The 25,968-nt window shown below is 42.6% G+C and overlaps 1 protein-coding gene across 2 annotated transcripts; it reads right to left on the minus strand.

Moving 5' to 3' along the window:
* On the minus strand, window positions 1-25,341 carry itsn2b (intersectin 2b). Of its 2 annotated transcripts, XM_053864796.1 has the most exons (41): window positions 25,036-25,341; window positions 20,177-20,246; window positions 19,199-19,291; window positions 18,647-18,710; window positions 18,387-18,559; window positions 18,055-18,306; window positions 17,827-17,923; window positions 17,631-17,761; window positions 17,215-17,278; window positions 17,003-17,140; window positions 16,821-16,909; window positions 16,393-16,655; window positions 16,150-16,299; window positions 15,940-16,080; window positions 15,679-15,766; window positions 15,442-15,581; window positions 15,017-15,097; window positions 14,102-14,280; window positions 13,226-14,037; window positions 13,022-13,143; window positions 12,664-12,957; window positions 12,241-12,437; window positions 11,024-11,079; window positions 10,784-10,950; window positions 10,676-10,706; window positions 10,214-10,335; window positions 10,023-10,119; window positions 9,765-9,959; window positions 7,531-7,652; window positions 5,694-5,800; window positions 5,405-5,588; window positions 5,241-5,339; window positions 5,026-5,109; window positions 4,791-4,874; window positions 4,656-4,718; window positions 4,139-4,288; window positions 2,489-2,607; window positions 2,334-2,416; window positions 619-702; window positions 330-503; window positions 1-248 (listed from the first exon to the last, which is right to left on the minus strand). In XM_053864796.1, the coding sequence occupies exons 2-41, from the start codon at window positions 20,181-20,183 to the stop codon at window positions 100-102; spliced, it is 5,745 nt and encodes a 1,914-aa protein (XP_053720771.1). In that variant the 5' UTR covers window positions 20,184-20,246; window positions 25,036-25,341; the 3' UTR covers window positions 1-99. The 2 variants fall into 2 exon arrangements, with proteins under 2 accessions (XP_053720771.1, XP_053720772.1); XM_053864797.1 differs by lacking the exon at window positions 15,017-15,097 and having other exon boundaries at window positions 25,036-25,340.
* Window positions 25,342-25,968: the final 627 nt, after the last annotated feature.

Below are 25,968 nucleotides of genomic sequence, written 5' to 3' on the forward strand. Positions count from 1 at the left end.
TTATTTAAGTCGTGTTTATTATTAAAATATTAAGGCAAGCAGTGTGAATGTCAGATATGGCATAGGACGAGCTTAGTCAGGTGACTTCCCGTCATGTGACTATTTCCCATTGAAGAGCTGAAGGTCCAAGCGGACCCACACTTCCCCGGTGGGAACCTCGTGCAGCAGGAGGCGTCTGGTTATCGAGCCCTTGTTCTCCAACTCCTTCTTGATTGTTGCGACGGGAACTTCAGTCCGGCCCAGGAAGTCTGATGACAGCAAAGCAGGAGGATCAGGTTATTTCACTGCTGATCCCAACAGTCGATCAGAGAGTGAAGCTGAGGACTGACCGTCAGGCGAGAACAGGTTGTTCTCCTGGATGGCGATGCAGAGGACGTCCTGGTACAGATCTTTGATGTGAAACTGACAGTTGAAATTCCATTTGGGGTTGAGGGTGTCGTGCATGGTTCTAGAGGTGAAGATCTGAGGCCCCATGGTGACCTCACAGTAGGGGTTACTCTTTCCTGAGGACAAAAAAAGTTTAGCTGTTAGAAAGCTACTTACGGATACACAAACACAAAGCACATGAGGAGGAAAACAAAACAATGTGGAAATCATTGCTCAAGTATTAAAGCGCACCGTTTGATTTTCCCGCCTTCAGTTCAGTGGCTTCCAAGATGGTGACAAGTAGTCGCCCGATTCCACTGGCCTTCACTGACCGACCTGCTGACAGACAACATTCAGATCTGGTCAGAGAACTAAGAACTTGCAAAATATTTGCATATTTGAAAAAAAATTAAATCATCATCATTTGTCGGCTTTGATTTGACTGCTAGGAAGTCTTTTACACCATCTTACTGTTCCTTATCTATGACACCACTGCTTAGAAGGGATGCAACGATCCACATTTACTGGACATCCAATCCTGATACTTTAACTTGGATACCTGCCGATACCGATATTCCTACGATCCAGAACCAGAGCTCAGTTTGCTGTATTTTTGATGGTGCATTAATTAGAGACTAGAGGTCAGTGTGAGACCACAGAGGGAAGTTAGGAAAACATGAAATCCTGACAACAGTAAAAACATTATCCTGAAAACAAATGTGCAACTCTGAAGGTTTCACATCGGCATTTGATATTTATGAAATCCAAGACAGACACGTAGAAAGTGAATGGATACAAGACGCTTTTGAACCATAAATAAATCAATTTTTCCCGACTAACAAAAGACAAAGCTTTGGTTCACAACTGACTCAGAATGCTACATGATAACAGAATGCTAGCTCAGACTGCTGGTCTGGGAGCTCCATTCCACAGTTTGCAGAGAACTCACAGATTAGCTGTGAAGAGATTACAACTGAAAACATGAAGCTCAGACACAGCTCTTGGATCGGTCATCATCTCAGCAATTCCTGATCTGATAAGACATTTGTGTCGGAGCCAAATACTGATATTGGATCGTATCCGTCCAATCCCTACTGCTTGGAAAACCTATTAATTCTCCTCTTCATATCTATAAATTAACAAATAACTGTAAATTCCGGACTATAGAGTGCACCGGAATATTAGCGCAACCACTAAATTTAAGAAGGAAATTAGCTCTGCTATACAAGCCGCGGTACAGTGGTGCTGTCTGCGCTGTAGAAAGGTCAGTGGTACACCCAGCATCAAAACGCATGAGAATCACTTCTAAACTCTGAAACCGGGCTCCAGCATCGAGACTGACTCATTATACAAACTCAGCAATGTTCTGAACTTGAATCACGAACTCATCACATCTCTTATTTACATTAAATGACATCAAAATGCGGCGTTTTCGCCCACATGTCCGAAGTTCCGACACCACAGCCAGTCTCATCTGCTATTTCTCGTCTCTGGTCCTACAGCAGATCGGCTCTGGTGGCAGAGCTGCGGACGCGCGGGTGAAAACAGCGCATTTTGAGCGCTTTAAGGTAAATAAAAACGCCTCTGATCTCATCGGTTTGATATGACAAAGCTCAATATATTGGCAGCATGAAACTCTTCAGCCTGTAAAAATCCATCTAAAAGCAGCGTTGTGGTATAAGCTACAGGGTTCAGACCGTGAGAAAGAAGTAGAAGCATTTAGTCCGGAAATTATGGTACTGATGTCTCACATTCAAACTCTCATCACTGTTTTTTTTCCCATTTGGTTCCAATTTAGTATTTTAACTACTGGGATGATTCCAGTCAAAAGACAAAGTCAATTAATTCCCCTCCTGTTTGTTAAATTCAGAACCACCTTATATTGCTGATGTCCTTCCAGGGAGAGGTTCACTCAGTGCAGTAAAACAAAAAAAAAAAACAAAAAAAAAAAACAACAAACACCAGACCTTGATACATTTTCTCCCGTTTTCTTTTTTCCGTCTCAATAAACTCCTCGGACGCAGCCTTGATCTTCTGGACCCAGGCGGTCCTGGAAAAGAAAAACAGAGAGACATTAGAAACGTTTCCAGCACAGGTGTTCGGGGAGGGAAGGAGGGCCCACCGCTCGTTGATGTTTTCCGTCCTGAGAATATAGACTCTATCGATGTGTGAGATGTGGAAAACAGGCTCGTCGCTGGAAGGGTCCGGCAGCTTCACCAGAACTTCATTCAGCAGAACCGGCTGTGGAGAGAGGGGTTTAAAGTCGAGTATGCTTCAATGACAGCAGTTCATTTTGTTAGATCTTCTTTGTTTAATGTATTCAAATGTGTTCCCAGTCTTGTTTAATAATCTTACTAGATACCACCCAGATGACTGACAGCCTCTATCTCAGGGGTGACCAACCAGTCAGAGGCAAAGATCCACATTGTTTTACTGTGTTGCTGAAAAGAGCCACATTCTACAAATATGTAAGGCTGTGAGGCTCACCTCACACAGCTGGTCATGTGACATAGCGGTTAATGCACATCCCTGTGTGTCACAAGGTTGCTGGTTTGCGTCCGGTGTATGTCTCTTGTGCAAGTATTTTTAAAATTCATACATTTTACCGTGATCCTCCTCAAAATATCAAGCGAGAGATAGAAATGTATGCACCGATTATTTCACTTCTATATAGTTTTACGTGGTTCATGCCACCAATAACGTGGCCCCGGTCAGTGTGTGTGTGTGTGTGAGCGACGCTGCAAACTGGAGCGGCTCATCTTCACTCCACTGAATTTAACGGACCTCACGATGATCAACAATGAATAACGGGTGAAACACATGCCATACATTTAGTTTAGGGATATTTTGACATTTCGCCGTAATAGCTCTTACTTTTTCGTCTTATTTGCTGTATAAACGATCATCTCAACAATAACTTGACCAAATCACAGCCAGTTCAGCCGTGGCTTGGCCAGGCCTGATATATCTGCTCCATCCTATTGGTATTAGGGCTGTCAATCATTACTTTAACCACAATATTCTATTGACATGGTGATACAATGTTTCCCTGATATCACGACACAACTTGATGGGCAGATGGAGTCTGTCGCCATACGGTGCAGTTGCAAACACAATAATTTACATCAACTCAATAGCAACCTAAATATGAACGGCATCAGACATTTCAAAGGAAAAGATCAATATATACAAGTATAGCAATAAATTCAGTCATAAAAATGATGAACAATATTCCATAAACTCCATTACAATAAGAAATGAATGACAGCACAAAAGAACAAGAATAGCTTGTGAGAACCAGAGAAAAGGAGGAGAACTATTCCAATATTGTCGCTGATGCAGGCAGTAAGACTGACGATTGACAGACATAGTTTAAGTGTGTGTTGTGTCTGAACACAACTAAAAGCGACTGCACAGAAAAAACAAGTGAGAAATGTTCTGCCCACAGCACTCTCAGACTGGTGAGGCATCAATCTAATCACCAATGATATTTTGAGAATGAACTGAAATCAACCCCCGGAGCCCAAGAAGGAGAGTCTGAGTGTGTCAGTTTGGGATATGTGGCAGCCGCATGATGAAAAAAACCAACAAAAACACAACCGGATTTCCCAACTTGACAGCATGCTGAGAACAGTGACATGACCTGAATAAGGAATTTCCTGTCTGTATACCACATCTGAATATAAGCCACGCCCACTACATTTCAGAGGAAAAACTATTTCAATCACACATACAGTACGACACGCACCAAAAGAAAAAAGAAGTGTCTTACCGGCTTGTACATTTTGAGTTGAGTGTTACTTCTGCTGTTGAAGAGTTTATCCAGCCCAGATGAGGAGAACTGTTTCCCAGAGTGAGTCAACAGCAGCAGATCGTTGAAGAGGAACGCCCACAGCTCTTTGTTGCTCTTCACCTTGAACATCTGAACAGTAAAAGTGATTGATCAGACTGGCACTTGATGCAGTCCGGCCAGAAGTTTAGCAGCCAAGAAACAAAAACTAAATAAGTGGTTTTCAGTCAACAAATGATATGCAGTGCACATTTTTAAAAACTGCAAGTTATTTTAACTGAACAGTATCCACGGGAATCTGGGCACACTAACTGTTGCACTTTGATACATAAGCAGTCCTATAATGGCACACGTCTATACTGAAATAATGTTCAAACAGCAGTCTTATTAAAACATACCGTAGGTAGAGTTATAACTTATGCAGTCACTAATCTCTCACTAGAACAATAGCATCCGTTTATTAGTGAAAACACATGAGAGCTATCAATAGACCAGTTACCTTTCCACTGTGGAGCAACTTCCTCGGGCCCAAACAGTTGGTGAGCGAGTTAAAATGCAGGTTCTGCAGCAGAAATAAAAGCAATCTTCACAAATCAACTCTTTTTTTTTTACCCCCCCAACTTAATCCTGTTACCTCACTAAGGCCGTCACACTGGACATGACACTGGATCCACTCCAGCCTGTCTGAGTTCTCCTTGTCTCGCACACCTTCATTCACCTGGTGGACACACAAGGTCACAACACTTGGCAAGCGACCCTCTCACACCTTACAGGAAAGGTGTAGATGGACAGTAGCAACATTTAAGAGGGTGAGGGAGGCGTGAAAGTAGCTCCGTCAGTTGTTCTAATGAGGGCAGGTTTGTGTGTACCTGCTGACAGAGCTCCTCTGCTCGCTCCAAAGCCTCCTTTAGATGCCCCTGGTCAGAGTGGCCTTCAGCAGTGCATTCCAGGATCTACACACACACACACCATTAGAATGGAAGTCTGACCAAACACAACATTCTGTTTTCACTCCACACCACGAGGTCACGAATGGGTCACAGTAATGAGAAGTTCAAACACGGTGGTGTGTGGGGAGGCCTACATTTTTGATGTGCAGTGGGTAGCGTGTGATCCTCTGCATGGGCTTCAGCAGGAAGCTGGACAGCGGCATTCCTTTACACCTGTAGTCGGAGGCGATTTTCTAATGTGGACAAGAGAAACTGTCTGTAAGCGATGCTCCCTTCTCTCTTCCTCACAGTCTCCTACCTTGAGGAAGAGTTTGAAGTCTGGCTCGTTGTCAGTGCGAGTCTGCAGCAGAGATGCTCCGTTGATCTGACAGGAGCAGAAGCGGATGTATGGCTGCATGTGGGACAGTTCAGCCGCGAGGATATCTCCAATCATCGGCACTGGCATGTTCTCCCCGCCGCTCTTCTTCCGACTCTGTAACGCCCTGCAGACAAACAGCAGAGCTCAGGAACCAAGTAGGATTGCACTACAAACACTACGATTGTGACCACAAGACTGAACCTTGTTTCTATTAAAGTTAAACCCTTACCTGAGCAAGCTTGTGTTGCGGGTCAATAGTTCTCTCCAGTTGACAAAGATCATATCCATCTCAGTACTGTTCAGTCGTCCAGATTCAGACATGGGCTTGTAGAAAACCTAAAAAAAAAAAAAAAAGATATCAGCGGTTAGTGACTTCCGCCTGTGATTTAAGTTTGCTTGTATCTAGAGATTTATGAAAACTCTGGTTTTGAGGTTGCCATGTAAACAATATTTGCTAAAAAATACTAATTTCAACGGCCCAAGAGTTCGGCTGCCAGTCATGCTGGAAGTGCCAGAAGAGGCAGCGCTGGCGCAGCCTCCAGAGCATTACAGGAGCGAGGATTGTAGCAGAGACCACCAAACCTAGACCACATTCGAGTCCAAGTTCAAATAAAAGACATTATGCTGTTTACCATCATAAACCAATGTTTACCATCATCAATCAATTCTGAAAGTTTTATTGAAATAAGTTAGTCCACCTTAAAATTATTCAGTTTAAAAGTGGACTGATGAGACCGCTTATATATAAACTCAAGATTGGAGGGGGCAATATAGATATTGGTCACTTTAGAGCTAAACTTAAAGCAAGCTTGACGACTCTTTCCTCCCCAGACACATCGGACATAAATAAGTCTTTCAAAGACAAAGAACTTCCAGAAAAAAACAAAACAAGCTTTTGTGTTTAAATAATGGTTCAGTGACACCAAGGGACACACAAAGTTATACACAGTACACAGTACGGACTAACTTCTGTATGTGAGCCTGTGAACAGATGTGTGTGTGTGTGTACATGCATCATTATTTTTGTGAGGACTAATATTTGACAAGACTCTGATCAGGACATTTTATCAGTCAAGGTTTTGAGGGACAAAACACCAAAATAACTTGCGATTGAGTTTAAGTTTGGTGGGTTGGTTGGAGTCATGGTTAAGTTTAGTCATGTGTTTTGGATGGGTAAGTTTAAGGGTGAGTGGCAAATTAAGTCAAAGAGTGGTCCTGACAAAGCTAGAGATACAAACGTGTGTGTCTGTGTGTGCGCATGTTGAATGTTGGGCGGGGTGAATATAAGCCGCTGAATTAAAATTTATTCATAGCAATGGATGAGTAATGATATATGAAATACAGCACACAAAGTGAAATTGAACACTCAGTCATATTTGATGGCTGATCAGAACAAAGATGATGATCAAACTCATCATGACAGACACACACAATGAAATAAGAGACACCAACACAGAACCAGAGTCCAGTGGCAAGCATCATTATTTCGTGTTGTGGATTTAAAACTACCCACTAGTAGATGTTCTTTAGAGGGCACGTTATTTTTGAAAAACAGGGCATATGGAAATCCATTTTCCTAACTACTACATGTACAAATGGCATGAATAAAGTGAATAAACACGTGAAGTCCATAGCAGGCGTCTCAACCTGATCCACTAGAGGGATGCTGTAGGTGCAGGTTTTTGTTCCAACCAATCAGGTGACCGCAGTCTGGTGCTTCTTGTTCAGTTGAAACAAAAACCTGCATCCACAGCAGTCCTTCAGTGGCCCAACTTGAAAATCACACTGGCTTAAAAGTACAACTCCTTCTTCAGAATCAATCCGCCAATGAAACGATTCTTTTCCAACATCCCAACGCTGCTGCCGTCACAGAATGTCGTACCATCTGTTTATACAAACACTTCCACACGCTCCTGTGCACTCGGCACACTTACTGTTCCGCTTTGACATCCTGTATGTGTGGAAGTTGCAAAAGGGAGGATGTGAATAACTCACAATACAGTAACACTTCTCTACTAATATAAATTGTAAATGAAATTACTATGTATTTTTACAGTGCTCCTCACCTCCAGAACCACCTGCAGGTCTTCCACATAGCGCTCCTCAGTCTGGATCAGCTCATGGATGTAACCCTGTCTTTTCTTCTCCTGAGGGCTCAATGAGTCCAGGCTATTCAGGTCTGCACACCCTTCACACGAGGAACACATCATGGTTTTAATTAGACAGAACACAGCAGCTTGGCGGAACATGTCAGCGACAGAACAGTGACACTGGCATCTGCTGGACGCCTGCAGTATTGTTAGTTCTTTTTCATTAAGGCTGAAACTAGAACGTCAAAATCATCATCCGCACAGCACAGAGGAAAAACATTGTGCTCCAATAAGACAGAAGATTTATAACCTGACACACAGAAAAAAAAACTCACCTGTTAAGAGTTGACCAAAATGCCCCGAACTGACTGACTGCTGTGCAATGTCAAACTCTGCTCCTCCTATCTTCTCCACATCTGACTCATTCCAAAGTTTCAGAAAATTAAATCGGGTTTCTAAAGTCATTGTCGCTGCCTTAAAATGACAATGACTTCGCAGGTCAGCTCGCAGGACTCGAGTGATCGTGAGAAGTCCTTTCACCACCGAAACCTTTCTTATCTTCATGAGGCTGAAAGCTCCTGTTCTGGAGACTAAGTCTGTTTGTACCAAAACAGGACAAGGGATTCTTTCGCCTGTTCACACTTGTGTGTCCTTTGTGAATTTGAAGCGTTGTAAACGTAGCTTGGTAATGGAGAACTGATCTTTTGAGAGCTGTCAGTGCTTTGATGCACCAGAATGTCTTGAAGTCCTTTCTTGTCGTCTTTAAATGAACCCCTGCAGCCTCTCTGTCACTGTGATGGGCGTTGGACCATAAAATCCACTCTGTCTTGGATTTGAAGTAGGCAAGTTCACTTTTTGGAGGTCAACACAGCTTGATAATTGGAGCCACTTTGGAGCTCTGGGATGGAGTTAAAGGTAGCTGGGTTTAAATTCTGCAGTCTCTCTTCACTGCCTTTGTGTTCTGTTCAAATCAACACGTAAAACTCAAAGAGGAAAGTTGAAAACACACCAGCGGGAAAAAAAACAAAGGCATCTTGTGGACTGTGAATGCTGAGAAAAATAGAGAAGAAAAGGGTGAGAAAAAGAGAAGAGATGCATTTCTTCATTTGGAATATCTTTATTAGGCATCTCTACATTATGTCATTTAAAATCTGGATTAAGAATAAGGCACACTCAGATGTATTATTTAATTGTTAACTTTCTACACTCCTCTAGTAGAGAGAGACAGAGAGGTTCACCCCTTCAAAGCTGTGAAAGAAAATGGGGCTCATTGAAGGTGAGTAGAGTAGGTGAAGGTAGGAGGATTTTCTATCACCCTAAAAGAAGGAAAAGAAGGGAAAAATAGGAAACAGGGGTTTACCAGTTAATTAAGCAGCCAGATGAAAGAATTGCTCTTGATATGAGAAAGTGGTGATGTTGATGATGAAGCCTTGTGGCAAAGGCAAAGTTTAGGTTAAAGCCTAAAACATAAAATTATATGCTGCTTATTTGTTCGGTTACACCAAAGATTTCTTGAAGAAATACATTTATTTTTAATTCTTCTTTCAGCATTTCCTATCAGGTCTCAGCAAGTCAGTCCTCTGCACCTTCACACACTTTAACCATACTTTCTCATCTTCATTTACAACATTCATGAACTTCATATTTGCAGGTATATCCATCCCCAAGATTGCCCTTACAATACATCTACCAACTCTCCAAGTGTCCAAAAACCACCTTTCCTAACAACTAACTATTTTATCTCTAAACTTCTCCACATGTGCCATCGCTCTGATGTACTGGTTGTTGAGCTCGTCCTTCCACAACTTCAGAATCTCCAAGAGTGGTTCTTGTTCATTCGTCAGTCCCTAACCCATGAATCAATGACAGCACAGATCACTGCCTGCATTCTCTTCTTCGCCGTCCTTGATCTATCACTCTGGACGATTGATCCCAAAAAGGTAAATAGGCACCACCCCTCTACTCCTCATCTTTCACAGACCCCCCTTCTTGCTCTCACAATAAATCGTTATATCAGAAATTAATAATAAATAAAAACTCGAAACAGAAGAAATCTAGTTCTATTATCAAAATGAATCGCTCAAACAAGGTGCTGTATGCAAAAACTGTGTATCAAAATGATTAAAATGACCATTTTTAACTATTATTCGCCACAGATGATGGAAAAAACAAACCAAAATAGTGTTGTCAAGATGTTCAGGCTTACTTACACTGTTGGCTCGGGTCACAGTCAGCTGTAGTCATCTTCACATAATTCGTTGGGAACAAGCCTGTGGTGCCGTTGATCTCTCCTTTCCACCAATCAGGGTCACTCTTGTCCAGGACGTTAATGACCTGACCTTTGGAGAAGCTCATTTCATCTTCATTGGCAGCCTTGTAGTCGTATATCGCGATGACCTGGCAGACTGAATGCACAGTAAATTGAATACTGAGTGATCATCTTAACTGGATAAATCAGGTTCTTTTACCCGTTTGTGGTGCTGGTGTGGATTTTCCACTGTTGGAGCCCAGTATTTTAACATTGGAGGAAGGAAACCAGCCCTTCTGACGCTTTTTGCCCCGAGCCTGAACACCACATGTGATCAGTACATCTTTGGTACACTCCAATCCAAAGGAAACATTTATAGTTTTAAAGCATAAACTGAAATATTCAACCGACCTGCAGCTCTCCAAGCCACCATCCAGAGGTGTTCTTGGACAGAACGACAATGAGCTGACCATTTTCCAGATTGAGCTGCTGCTGGCCAGTGGAGGAGCGAGGCCTGGTCACCTGAGCTATTTCTGGATACACACAAATGAATCATAAGATGATTAAAAACACGAATAAATAATTTTATATTGACAGCCAGTGATGAGTAGATGAGGTATCATGACAGTATTGCAGTGTTGATGAAAAAGTGTCCTAATTTTCTGACACCACTAGAGGGCACTGTTCGATTAAAAAAAATGATGTGAATTCATTGAATTAGTTGTTCAGGTTTAGGCATTTTACAGCAGACAGTGCCACCTGGCCTCTGAAAATCAGGACACCATTTCATGAAACCTCATCAACCCCTCAATACTGTGTCAAAAAACCTCAAATAGCCATCACTATTAACAAGGTACAAAGCGAAAGAAATACCTTGCTTCTTCTTTCCAGATGTGCTTGATGCCTAAAACAAATTGAAATATAAGGTAACTGACAAAGTACAGTATCAATTTCATTTATAACACAGCAGAAGGTTCTTACATCTGTCTCCTTCGGTTTGACGTAGTTGTTGGGGAAAACACCGGCGCGGTCACCAATAGTGCCGTGCCACCACTCCCCTTCCCTCTTGCTGACCAAGATCACATCTCCTTCATTGAAGGTCAGGTCATTGGGCTCGGGAGACTCATAAGTGTACAGTGCCACATATTCTAAAGAAACAAGGTGCATCTTTTAACATGAGGGAGGAGCATCACAAGACTAATGTTAAACTGTCAGTCATACCTTCCAGTTGCTGACTGTCACTGGACTCTGACGTGTCGGATGAGATGCTCTTTAAGCTGCAGAAAAAAGCAACAAAGAGAAGAAAACAAGTTTATAATGATACTTGACATCTTTGGGAGCATCACACACGGCAGTTGGTATCAGAGGACACTTGTTTTCCTTCTTAAAGAGTAATAAATGAAAACAGACTTAACCACTTAATTCAACAGTGCTAAAAGTTAATTGAGATCTATCATCCAGAATAATGGCCATAGAGAAAGAGAGGTGAATGGAGACTAAGGGGGAAGATTTAAAGTTCAGTAGTGACACCTGCCTTGAGGTATGGTTTGTAAACAGGAAGCACAGTTAGAAAAGGAGAAGAAGATGATTCTGAGTTGGTCATTGGAGGTAAGTACAAAGTTGAAGATCAGGAAGGAGTACTTCAGAAAGTACTAAACTACAAAAAAGGAATGTTGGAGATGGAGATACCAGGTAAAAGGAGAAGAGGAAGGCAACGAATGAGGTTCACTGTTGCGATAAAGGAGGACATGATGAGCTATCTAACTTAAATCAAGCATGGTTGTGTCAGAAAACTCATCTGGACAGAGGCACAGCTTTATCTGATGAAAATGACTCAAAGTCTCAGGAGTCACAATGTTGAGTTTTCTTGGATGCCACTGGGCAGCTCCACACTGTGGTGTTCTGAGGACATCCAACTTGGATGAGGCCTGAGCCAGACCAAGGCCATGATTGAAAGACCATGAACAATAGTTCTCCAAACTCTCTCCATAATGCCTTGTTTTGATGTTGGCTTTTACACATAGCAGCAGCAGAGCCAAGGTCTTGTCAATGCAAGAGAAACACACTGACAGACAAACCAGTTTGGATGACAGATTGACATGTCCTACTTAAGAATTCAAATATGGATGCTGGGCACCAGCATATCAGCAATCCGATCATGCAAGGAAGGATAATGATCATCGCCATCAAGCTATTGTGGCAACCACAGATATGAAATGTAGAAATAAATACGTTTGACGTCAAAATAGGAGACAGCTTCTGAGAATTTCTTCAAACACAAATTACCCTAGTTAAATGGCGACCTTTGAATAGATGATTAAATTGAGCACATCAGGAAGTGCTTTGAATTTTTTCACAGTGAGTCAACCCCAGAGAACCAGTGTGATTGCTTTAACTGCCAGATGCATTTGTGTTATTAAATCTTAACCAGCACATACTCTGCACTTTCATCTTCACCCAGCAGTGTCACGTAGGTCTTTGGGAACCAGCCTTGTTGCCCATTCAGTTTCCCTAGCCACCAATTCTCCTGCTGCTCCAGAACCTGAATCACATCATCCTTGTTGAAGTTTAGGTGGTTGTCGGTCTTGGCAGTCCAGGAGCAGAGCGCCCGGGCAAGAACATTTCCCACCACCTGCTGTAGGAAACACAGAGACTCATGTTTGTATGCAGACTTCAGTGTGACATCACGGTAATAATTCCTACAAGGGTATGGGGCTACAAGGTCAGAATAAAATGAAAATGAAACTACAAAAGGTGACTTCTCTGTGTTTATCCACTAGTGGATCAGAGTGGACTTCATCTACATACAGTTTTGCATTGGTGCTGGATCTATCTTAAATCCTTCCACTCCCCAGTCTTACCTGTCCTTGGGATTCAGAGGGGGTCAGATGTGGCGAGTGAGTGGGTGTGAAGGCAGATTTGGTTCCAGCTGCTTTTGCAGCCTCCAGTGCATTAGACAGCTGTGACTGTAAAAGTGCTTTGGGAGACACGACAGCAGCAGCACTAACAGAAGCTGAAGCTGGAGCCGGAGCAGCATTAGTGGGGGTGGCTGATGATGATGTAACTTTCTCCACGTAACTCTCAGGGAACCAGCCAATCTTTCCCTGCCTGCTACCGTACAGCCAGCCCTCCTCACGCTCCGTCGTCTCATCCACCTGTCAGCACACATGCAGGATGAGCTTTTCTTGCTTGTTTTTGTTAGTCTATAACATTTTCTACCTCTATGATGTCATCAGCGTTGAAGGTCAGCTCCTCTGCATTTCGGGCAGTGAAAGGGTAAAGTGCTTTGAAGGACGTGAGAGCAGCTGACTTTCTGTGGTGGGCAGCTCTCGGTTGTCCACCTAGTGAGCAACAGTTTAACATTGCTTTTATTGTGTAATAAAACAGGAAGTGCCAGAAGATTTGTGGGAAACAATCACCCACCTTTTCTCTCCTCCAATCCTCGCAGCAGAGCTGTTAGTTTCTCCTGGATATCAATCTTTCCTCCACTTGGCTGTTGCTCCTTTTTCTTTCTTTCCTCCGCTGCTCTCTTTGCCTCCTCTTCCTTAACTCTTCTGGCCCTCTCCTCTTCAGCCCTATTTTGTTCTTCCTCTCGCTTCCTCCTCTCTTCTTCTTGCTCCTGCTGAAGTCTAAGTTTTCTCCTCTCCTCCTCCTTCCTTCGACGATCCTCGTCCTCTCTCTTTTTTCTTTCCTCCTCCCTCCTTATTTTCTCCTCATCTTCCCTCTTCTTTCGTTCCTCTGCATCTCGAACAGCCGCCTCTGCAGCCCTCTGTCTCCTTCTTTCCTCTTCCTCCCGTTCCCTTTCTTTCCGTCGCTCCTCTTCAATTCTTTTCCTCTCTTCTTCGCGTTTCAGTCTTTCCTCCTCTTCTTTCCTCCTCTTTTCCTCCCTCCTTCTATCTTCCTCAAGTTTCCTTCTTTCTTCCTCTAAAAGTCTTCTCTCGTCCTCCAGCTTTCTCCTCTCTTCCTCCTGGCGCCGTCTCTCGATTTGCCGCTGCCTTTCCTCCTCCTCTCTTTTTTTCCTCTCCTCCTCATCTCTCCTCTTCCGCTCAGCCTCCTCCTTTGCCCTGAGCTCTCGCTCGGCCTCCAGTTTCGCAGCCAGGATGAGAGCTTGTCTTTCCCTCTCCTCCTCCTCTCTCTGTTTGGCCTCCCTCTCCTCACGGAGCCTTCTCTGACGCTCCTCTTCTTCCTTCCTTAACTTCTCCCGCAGTAAACGCTCTTTTTCCATTTTGATGCGCCTGAAATGAAGAAATGTAAGTTTTTAAACCGGAATCAACATCTTTTAGGTGAACTGTTTTACACCTTTGTGCCTCCTCTTCCTCTTTGCGCCGCTTTTCTTCCTCTCTTTTCCTCTCCTCCTCCTGCCTCCTCCTCTCCTCTTCCTGCTCCTTCCGCCGCGTCAGCTCACGCCTTTTGTCCTCTTTGATGTGCCGTAGTTTTTCCAGAGCAGCCTGCTGGTTTTGCTGACTCTCTCGGAGCTCCTAAGACAGAAACATCACGACTTCAGGAAGACGACTGAATACAGAGACCACCGATGAATACACAGGTCCATAGATATGAAACACCAGGTTACAGATGAGGTCAACTAACAGCTTTAAGATGACAAAATCTTTCAGTATGAATATGGTAGGAGAAATTTAAGTGGAAGCACAGTATTTAAGACAACAATATAGTATTATAGAACAAGGGCATTACAAAATACAATGACAGTCAAATTGCTGAGGAGAAGAACATTTTTTTGGGCAGTCAATAGATTTTTAATCACAATTAATTGCACTACAGCCATATTTACTTTTTGGATCTGTTTAAAATGTAATATAACAGAAGATTGCCCAACATGCCGAGAATTTTATCCACACAGTAGCCAATAATGCTTTCCCAAGTATGTTCATGAACCACTAATCTTCGGTGGGAAGGGAATAGAATAGCCTTTTTATTGTCACTATGCGCATGTGCAGGAGTGGAGGAGGGGTGTGATCCAGGGCCCACATGTGACTATCTGGCCCTTATGAGTATTTGATTCAGGATTTTATTTTCTCTAATTTGTTTTCTTTCCCACTTAATGTGTCAATGTTTCCCAAAAACCTCTACTTAAATGATACAATTTTAACAATAACATAATTTTGAGCACATAATAATTTATTCAAATTGTCAAAGAGTAGGAGACGATAAAGGATGAGAAATGAAGATCAGTATAGAAAACACAGAAGCGAAAACCTTCAGTAGGAAGAAGAGGTTACGGAGGCAGGCCAGCAGACAGAGCAGAGCCTGAAGCAGAGAGTCCTCAGCAGCCACAGACTGTTAGAAGTGAGAGATGTGAGATGTGTGAGACGGGCGAGAAGCAAGAGGAGGAAGGGGAGGGTCTGGTGTACGGGAGAGAGCAGAGATTTAATACATTAGCACAGGTGCAGTAGTAGGAGAAACAGAGGACAGAATCAATGGGTGCTGAAATGTTAAAAGTTGGTGCAAAAGGGGGACAAATAAGCAATTAATAATATAAAGCAACATCATGACTTTAACAGTTTCAGACAGAACCATGTGCAACTGGGGTGACCTTTCACTCACCATCACCAGAATAACAGAGTTAAAATAGTATTTGACTTATATGCTTTCTTTTGCAATTGATATTAAAACGTTCTCACCTGTATATCTTTATTATATTGATCCATTTCCGCCAGCTTCGCTGCCGTTTCTTTCTCGAGAGCTTCCAGCTGCTCCCTCATCTTGATGCAGTTACCCCTCTTCTCTGAAACACTTGACTTCAGCGTTGAAACTGTGGTGACTGCGGGAAATATAAGTAACCAGTCACTTTCATCATGGTGCTCTCCAAGTCTCGATTCAATCTCACATTCTCTCACTATTGTTAAATTATCACTAACCCGGCATGTTGTTGAGAGACATGTTTTTTAGTTTTTCAGCCAGCCGCTTCTGCTCTGGGGTCAACTGGGACAACTTTCTCTGAAAATCCTAAAAGCAAAATACAGACAAAATCATCCACCTTTAAAATTGAACTAAAAACTGTAATTGAGCTGTTAAGCAACCAAACAGGAATACGAGACGGATGACAAATGCTGACACAACAAAAATTAACTGGGGAATGGGCGGGAAAAGAAATAACTCATGTAAACAACAACACAAACCTCCAGCTGCTTCTGCAAGTTGTTTATGTCCTGCTGCCGAGAGTCTTTCCTCTGTTTGATGAGATCCAGCTCTGTTTTATGAAGCTTCTTCTTATTCTGAATGTCTCTGAGTCGGTCCGAAATCTGACGATGCTTGTCACCCTGAAGTGTCCGGATAAGACACGAGCATCACCAACGATCTATACATACAAATTTATGCTCTCAACTCACCACAGCTTCCAACTCCATCTCTAGACTCTTCTTTTTAGCTTTCAGCCTGATGATGTCATCCTGCTCCTGCTCCCTCTTTATTTGAAGCTCGCCTCGCCTCCTCCTTTCCCATTCCTCCTTTCGCTGGCGTTCCAGCTCCCGCTGTGCTGCCTGGAACAACCACAAACACCAAAATTCATGGCAAAACTTGTGGAAAGCCATCCTGTACGGTGTTATTTACAGCAAAGACAAAAACTCTCACACCTCTTTTCTCTCAATTTCCCTCTGACGCTCCTCTTCTCTCTGCCTCTCCAGCTCCCGCTGTCGCTCCAGCCGCCTTTCCTCCTCTTTTTTCCTCCTCTCCTCTGCCTCCCTTGCCTCCTTCTCTCTCCTTTCTTGCTCTTCTCTTTCCTTTTGAGCTCTCCTCTCTTGCTCCCTCCTCTCTGCCTCCAGCAGCGCTTGTCTTCGTTTCTCCAGTTCTGCATTCCCTCGCTCCAAGTTGGCTTTGAATTTATCCTCGAATGTCACTAATGTGGACACATGTATATAGAGGTTATGTAAGTTCATGCACATATTTTTAGTACAAGTACAAAACAAGGCAGGAAAGAACTGCAACATTTAATTAAATCAATAAAATATTGGATTTTAGGAATATATATTGATGGACACAATGTGTGCTTAGGTCTACTAACAGTTGCTCTTCATCTTCTGTGGAGGTTCAATGTCAAAATCCTCTACCAGAGCCGCGTAGTTCGGAGAGCTGGATCCATTAACAGAGCCCCTGAAGTGCACATGAAACACAATATGAAGAGAGAACTCCCAATGAAAACTCACATTAAAATACAAACTCTGGTTGTGAGATTTTTTGGTGCACCTTTGTGAGGGGGGAATGAGTTCAGATGGTAGTGTGGGAGGCAAAGTTTGTCCAGACCTGGCCATGTCCACCAGGTGCATGGCCAGAATGAATTCCTCTGCCTTTAACTTGCCATCCTTGTCCACATCTGCCAGAGTCCTGAGGAGAAGCAACAAGGTTTCAATTTGTCTAACCATCAAAGACAGAATGGAGTCTCTTCGTACGCATCTTACCAGATGGAAGCTAGCTGTGTTTGAGTGAGCATTGTGGTTGCCATGGCACCTCTCACCTGCTGACCTGTACACCAGATAGACAGTTTTCAATTGATACTGTTAATAGCATTCAAGAGAAAGGCGAGCATTATCCCATCACTATGCTTCTTGGTGAGCATATTTGCTTTGTCACTTCGAACAGGTTGGGCAAGGCTGACAAAGACAGGTAAAAATAAATCTGCAAGGCAGGCCAATTGTTTGAGCACGCCCATTTCTGTTTCGTTCTCTTGCAACAGTGAGCTAATGCATGACCCAAGCTGAAAAAAAGAGGGTGGGACTGCTATGAAGTCATTAAATTAACATCCCCGCCTGGATGCCTGGAATACTTGCATTTTGAGCGAACAAGACCTCACATATACAATAAGACTGCAGCTTACCAGTCAGGTATCCCGTCATCAGTTTGTCCAGGCTGTTGAACTGCTGCCTATATTTGAGCCTGGATGCATGTGGAACAGCCCAGTCACTGGGAACCGGGACAGTTAGAGGAGACTGGGACGAGGAAGTGGAGCTGTAAAAAAGGAACATGTTACAGGATCAGCTGAGCCAAAAATGCTAATAAATTAAGGTGTGCACCTGTTTAATCCAAGATCCAACAAGGATGGAGACTTGTTCAAATTTGCGGAAGTGGCAAGACCCAGCTGAGAGTAAGGGGACCCAGAAAGAGCCATGCCTGGGAATGACATAAATACGGAGGCTGAAATCTCAACATACATTCTAGAATAGCAACAGGGATCCTGTAAATGTATTAACTAACGCAGCAAAAAATTCAACAATAATAATAATAATAATAATCATTTGTACCAGGGGCCAAAGCTCCTGAAGGCATGTGCTGAAGAAGTCCGATGGTGCCATTGGGTAACGGCGAGCTTCCCATCATGGGTCTGGTGGGGGTGGATCCAATTAGTGGGCTCATGCCTGTTGCTGTTGGAACCAACGGTGTGAGTCCTGTCATCGGTGTCATAGGTGAGAGTCCTGGAGTTGCCATGGGGATAGGAGTCAACAGGGTAAGGTTGCCTCCAGGCATCATGGCCAAATTAGGGACTGATCCAACACCTGGCACGCACAAGTAGAGTATTGAGTCGACAAGCTGCTAACCAGTGCAACATAAGGAAAGGAGAGAGCTGATCTCATACCGTAGGAGGGTTTGGACATATTACTGTTGGGTGCAGGGACTGGAGGCTGCTTCATGATGATTGGAAGAGCTTTTGGAAGTTGTGTTCCCTGCAATTTCAACTTGATGAGCTTCATTGCAATGGAAAACTCCAGCCGGTCCATCTTCCCATCTTTGTTCATGTCAGCCAGGGACCTGATGTTTGGGGAAACAAAGACTATAAGTAACAAGGATGACAACCAAACTAACATCTACTTTAACAAGATGAAGCAAAGCTCTCACCAGATCTCAGCCAAGACTGAGGGTGACAATCCTGACTGCAGGAAGAACTTCCTTGCCTGCTCTCCTATCCAGAGAAAGAGGGAAGCGTGTCTCACTATTAGGAAGAATATTTTTACATTTGTCTTTAATATGGTTGGAGCACTTAAGATGACAAGAGACAAACTTCGAATTCACTGACTGATAACAGCGTATGTACACAGGTACATGTGTACCAAGCATGAACTGGTGTGTGTGTGTGTGTTTATACTGCCTTGTGGGGACCAATTCCTGACAACACACTATCCTCGTGGGGACCTCATGTCTTCGTGGGGACATTTTGCAGGTCCAAACCTCAATTTGAGGATGAAAACTTCAAAATAACTAGGTCATTAGGTTATCCATCTATTTTGGATGCATAGGTTTAGGGTAAGGGGCTGGGGAAAGCATTATGTCCATGAGAAGCCTCACAATGTCCCCACAGGGATAGCAATACAAACGTGTCTGTATGTGTGTGTGTGTGTGTGTGTGTGTGTGTGTGTGTGTGTGTGTGTGTGTGTGTGTGTGTGTGTGTACCCGAGACATAGCCCATCAATGGAGAGAGGGTGTCAAACTTCTGGTCATGCTTGTCCCTCTCTTCAGGCGAGATCGCCCAAACACTTGGACCACCTGTCGGAAACAAAGCCGAGTGAGCATGCGATCTTGTTAAAGAGAACTTGCACACATCTTCCTGAGGCACCACAGACTGCATCAACTACAGTTGATGACCAATGACCATTACTGCAGAGCAGTACGTCACACAGTTATATTGCATTTGTCGCTTTATGTCACATATGGCAGCCAGAGTCAAATTCCTCACATGTAAATCAGTTAAGACCAGAGACTTATTTCAATTCATTTTTCACAAAGGTATAACAACATAAATGAGCTCAACTAAATGTACCAAACTTGAGCCTTTTTCAAGTTATGTCCTGTAGAATTTCTTCTGTATTTGACAACACTTAATTTTGTTGTCATTTAAAAAAAACAAACAAAAACGTAATAGCCATTTTTGAAATATACCAATATTGTTTTACGATTGAAGTTCAAAGGGGTCACTGCAGGAACATGTTTGCTGTAGTGTCAGTGACGTTATTGGAATGCACCAATATTGATTAGGTGTTGTTGACAGAGCGGCTCAGCTGGTCCTGAACTGATGAAGTCATCACAGATTAAATAACATGGGAAGAACAAACTTTTTGAGTCCACAATTTCTTGTTGGTTCCTCAGTTTTCCTTTCAAGCTCAATTTGTAAAGAAACTGTCACTAAACCTAAAGTGCTGAAATTTGAGTTCATCTTCAAAGGAACTTCCCACGCATCTCTGCAGGAAGACCATCTTCCTCTGCCTAGTACTGACACAGAAGCAGCTGCCTTCTGTGCTGACAACGATGACGTGCCAGTCTCAGCAGATCTCATGAGCCAAAAATCACACAGCCGCCCGTCCACACACACACTTCGGTCCAGCACCCCACCCTTTCTCACTACTCCCACGCACAATGAGACAGCAGTCTTACCGTTCATGTTTGCAGGTGGCGTCAGAGCAGGGGACGTCCTGGTGGTCTCTCAGCATCTGCTCGTATCCATCTGCAAAACACACAGATGTGACACTGGCCAAAGCTGTAGCTGAGAGTGGACAACACGGTCACTGAGCAGCAGATGAGACAAAAACAGAGGGGGAAGGAGAAGCTATGAGAGATTTTTTTTGGACAGTCAGCAGAGTTTAACAGGGCTTCTGCTGTTCTCTTCAGTCAGCGGCACTCTGGCCACATCCCAAAGCTTTTAAATACACCGGGACCAGTTCCAGTAGTAGCCATACCAACTTTGTAGCGGTGAAGGAGCCGTGCAGCACTGAGCAAGAATCCACAACAACACAAGAGAAGGTGATGTTCCCAAGAGCTCTTCTTCACCACCAAATGAATAACTTCTATTCCTAGGCAATGATTTGTTTCATAAGCAAATGATTCCACAAAAAATTGCATCATCATTTCCTGGATGTGACTAGATGCTTTGACAATAAACTTATCAACATAGATAACAAAGCTATGAAGCGCTGTCTGAGGAGATAACCATCGCCCATGATAGATGTGTATAACAATAGATGTGTGCCAAGCGAGCTACTGTTGTTTGATTAATACAGAATTAATCTCTCACAATCTTAACAGACTAGGCCACAACTTGAACAATTACATGTGAAATTATTCTAAACAACAGCTCACACTTTAGCATCAAAAACCTGCCTCGTCATTCCTGTTCTTTAGATGAACTAGCCGGAAAAAGAAGGAGAAAAATTCCAGCCTGCCTGCTCACTTCCTGCTCAGTTACAAAGTTGCATGCTTTTCCTTATCAGGTCAGGTGACAGGAAGGAGTTGAGGGTTTAGGAATCGGGTAAGCTGTGATGTTGCAGAATTTCAGCGTAGAAGCAGGAAGACAATGAAGTGACTGTATCTATTTGCCTCAAACTGTAATGAGAGTGAACGTTGTAGTACTGCCACAAGAAGGACAAATGTGCGAGACAGATAATCTACTGCCGGCCATCTGTCACTCTCCCTCTCTCCTCTTCCTCATTCATAATCCCTCTTTCTGCCTCATTCCCTTCCTTGCTTTTGAATCTTGATAAAACATTATTATTTATACTCCAGTGGATAAAATGAAATGCAATAGACGACCAAATATCCTAAGCTTTTGGCTGTAGATCTGGTAGGGGAGTTCGTCAATGGAATTTAATGAATAAGTGAGAGACAACAGCAGGCAGAAATAGTTGGAGGTTTAGTGTTTCCAGGGTGACAGATGAGCTGGACGTTAGCAGCTTGACCAGGTGGATGCCGGCACAAGGGTTGAACAATATTTAAATTCTGAATTATATATACATATGGGGATTATACTGTACATGTTTCATCTATAATATATCAGCCTGCAGAAAGATTGGATCACATATAGCATAGCTTACAAAAAAGAGCGCTGCCTATTGGCTTGGCTTTCTTTTTTGTCATAAATGTGCTGTTAATAGGGATGAAGCAACAGTTTTGTGGCCGATCACCAATATTAGAAAAGCCTGACCAGCAGATGTTTGCATATCATATAGTTATTTATTGACTTTCTGAGAGTACATCTTCAATGTTTGAAACTTCGCACAACATCGATAAGCCAGCATTAGTCTGCAGTGACAATATTGCGACCCTATGGAGCTGTGTTCTAACTCCACAATGACATGTTTCCTACGACATATAAACAATTCCTAAATCCCTAGTACAGAAGAACCCTGGTCAACATGAAATATAAATGAATGCACATAAATGGATTCACTTACCAGTCGTGAATTATCACTTGGCTATTGAGTCTACAGTTAAATTAGACAGAAACAGTGCTTGAAGTAAAAAAAGAAGAACAAGGCCCATGAATGCACCATGAACGGAGCACTACGATAAGTGTGTGGTGAAGTCTGGCTGTGTTGCGCTTGTGTTTTGGTCTGCTGTGCATCTGCTTGTGCCTTAGTAAAAGACTTTCAACTTGGTTTGTGCATTGCTACAATGTCTTTGCAGGAACATGCAGTGGAGGACTGTGTTAGATGAGATCGGCCAATCACAAATCCTACAAAATTAGTTTACAATTCTAATTAAATCAAAACTTAATAGACCTGGTGGAAATGTTAATATATCCAGTGAGATCAACATCTGTTGTCGCAACGCAACAATTGTTTTGGGAGGATGTGGTCAAGGCGGGGAGCAGTTTTCGGCCAGCAGCTCTGTGGGAAACCCTGCATGTGTTGATATGAACAACGTCAGAAAACTTATTTGGACCGCCAGAGCTAGCAAAAACCAACACTAAGTCGGACCATCTATGTCTACTAACATCATTATTGAGAGAGCCTTGCATTAAGATAGGGCTGTGTATTGGCAGGTATCTTCCGATACGATACGATACGTATTCCGATACAGGGGTGGCAAATACAGTATTATGTGCATCCGTGTTATGCCGTCAGTACAGCAGTCAAGTATCGCAATATTTCAGCATGTCGATATTTTCTAACACCCTTAAGTAAAGATAACAATTTCAATTACGATCATGAACCAAAGTCCTCCACACAGCAGTGTATAGTCAGTAACAGTATAGTCAGTCACATGCAGTAACTTGCAAGTCCAATGTTGCTTTATCTTGAGATGTTAGATTCTCATAGTGGGAATCGTGCTCAGCAGTATATTGTGTGGGACCATTCCTAGCCTTAATAAATTCTTATTGACAATTATATAACTATAACTATATAGTTCATTTTGATCTGAAAGAAATTCCTAGTTATATATATATATATATATATATATATATATATATATATAAGCTGTGCTAGAAGCATATTACTTTGACAGGCTTGGTAGACTTGCAAATCTAATGCAAATCTCCCCGATACACACAACAACACAAGTCGCCTCTGTGTCTGCAAAAGACTTCCAATGACTTCAACAGAGTCAGTCGCAGCGTTGACTGTCCACTTACAAAGAGTGAGTCAGGGCGAACGCTGACCCTCCCACCCAGAAGAGTGACATGATTGTGACTCCTGCCAGAGAAGAAAGATTTAAAAGAGAAAAGGGATGTCGATGAACTCAGACTTCTGGCTCTAATCTGCGAATAACAAAAAATTTAATACAGACATGTCTTAAAAAGTCAAATATCCACACTGTGTATGGACCTGAGTTCAGGTTTACATGTTGGGACTAGAACCTGGAGGGAGTTCCCTCGCATCAGAGCCTGATGAGAAAGACATCAATCTCCTCCGAGGAGAGTTGGAGAACCGTTCGAATCCAAACATTGGATCATGGGCATCATTAAACTGTTTCCTCTTTTTTTTATAACCAGACAACATGTTTCTAATGAGATCATTGTCTGTCAGACCTTTTAGTTTCTGCCGAAAGGTTGAGTCGCAAACGTCTCAGCTCGTATACACAGACAACACTGACACTGTTGGATAAACAAGCTTCCCGTCAGTGCGACTGCACAAGGTTTCATTCAAGTCTTTCTGTCTCTGCTTCTCTATGAAAAAACATTCCGAAATCCCTAGTATGGAGGAACCTTGGTCAACATAAAATATAAATGAAAGGACACAAATGGATTCACTTTCCAGTCGTGAATTATCACTTGGCTATTGAGTCAGTTAAACTATACAGAAACAGTCATTCTTCAAGTAAAAATAGAGCAATGAGATCAGCAAAGGTGTTAAAATGACACGTTTACTTTTGTAAATGCAAATCTCAAGTCTTGCTACAACCTCCATCTACACCAGGAGTGGGCTATTCAATCTCCCAAAGTTGTTAGTGAAATAGAATTCTGTTTCAGTGTTTAAGGATAAGTGAATAGAAAGCAAATGCCTACAAAAATCTAACTGCTAACTTATATTTACACTTTTACTTCATTTCAAACACAAGAAAGATGTCAGCAAAACTTGATATAACAACAACAAAGCAGGAAATATTCGATAAATCACTACATCTATCAATTACTTATATTTGCATTTCTTTCATGTCATAACGGTCATAACGGTGTAACAGCAAAACCAACCTTTTTGAATTGCATAAGTAGAGGAAAACAACCACACACTGTCTTGGCTCCCGGGAACTATTTGAAGGAGAAGGAACCAAGGAGAAAGATGTTTGGGAATCAGACAGAGGCCAACTGGTTGGTTCAGTTGTCGCACAGAAAGAGGTCCCAGATTTCAGCTTGGGCCAAATCTATGACAAGATTGTATGGTATTGATACAATTCGTTTGAGAATGTGTTTGTCTGGCAGCAGATAAAAGGGCTATCAAGGCTGAGACAAATCTAATTCTACCATAGCCCATAGTTGATGGCCACTTGGTTTCATCCACTGCACACAGATCAGGTTGGACACTTGACGTCCACTGCCCATGCAAATATCTGTTTAACGCAACAATGAAGCAGAGAACATCCAACAACCCTAGACTAGACACATTGCTGTTCAATGCAGCCATATGCCCACATTCTCGCGCTGTAAGTCCTGATATACTGATAGAGTAACATTCCCTGATCACTTGTCACACAGCCGCCAGCAACCTGCTCGACTTGTTTCAGTTGAGAAGAATTCAAGAGACTTTCCTTTAAATGCTCCTCTTTACACGGTCACGTTTGACGTAAAAGATCCATTTTAAGTTAAAATAAGCACAGCCCCGGCTAACTCAGCTCTTCGTGTTAACGAGGCTCCAGCATCACCCAAGTTTCAAGTTACATCATTATTACGAGCACAGCGATTAAAGGGCGAAACTGTTGACTGAGTTTTAAACAGACAAATGTTATTCTTAAACACTCGGCGGCGGAATTAGCATTTGAACACAAGGACCGTGTTGGGACAGTTTGGCGTACGTACATACCTCTCACTCCAGGCAAGAATGAAAACTTCCAAAAGCTCTGAAGTTATCATCCACTCTGTTCTGGGCTTGATTCCGACAACAATGACGACGTTTGGGGTTCGGCCAGAAGCGCAGAGCTGTGACAGTAGGTTGCAGTTTAGCAGCGGTGCTAGTAGAAAAGACCTGTTGCTGACAGCTCAGTGTGTCACAGCAACAACATGGCTGCTGCAGTGTGTCTGAGAGCTGTTAACGTCTGTCCGGCCGACGGGTGGGAGGAGAGACTCCGAGCCTGGATGTGAGGCAGCAACTCTCTGCTTTCGTTTTTTCTCGATTTAAAGGTCGTTAAAACGTCTTTAACAGGACGGCTTCTTTGGTGACGATTAATTTATCCTGTAATATCATCATTCTAGTCAGACCTTTAATACTTTTATACTAGGTTTCGAAATTAACTTGACGTTAATAATATATTTCAATTATTTAATTATTTTTTTCCTTTTTTCTTAACATATATATTTTTCCACAGTCCAGAACTTTTTGTTTAACCTTGAATACATTTCATGATGTTTTCTCACTCGCTTCCAAAAACGTCCCACAATCTGCTACCACAGACCACTGAAGCTGAAGATACAAGTTCAAAGTTCGGTGCTCAGGCCACTTGTGGCCCTTGATCAGATTACATTTGCTGTTAACCAGACTACTTAACGGGACTATACATTACATGCTCGATCAACACAAATGTAATAATTTCTACCTTGTCCCACTATCAGCAATTGCCAGACAATTTCTAAATAAAATAAAACGTAAATAAAATAATAGAAAAAAATACCTTTTTAGATGTCACTTCTGCTCTTTTTCACAAGATACTTTAATCCAAATTTGAGAAACTTTGAAAAGAGTCAACAATAACTAAATAATGAAACAATTTTCTCGCATTTCCTGTGAAGCAAGAGTTTG

This window comes from Synchiropus splendidus, chromosome 5 (genome assembly GCF_027744825.2).
Source record: "Synchiropus splendidus isolate RoL2022-P1 chromosome 5, RoL_Sspl_1.0, whole genome shotgun sequence".
NCBI lineage: Eukaryota > Metazoa > Chordata > Actinopteri > Syngnathiformes > Callionymidae > Synchiropus > Synchiropus splendidus.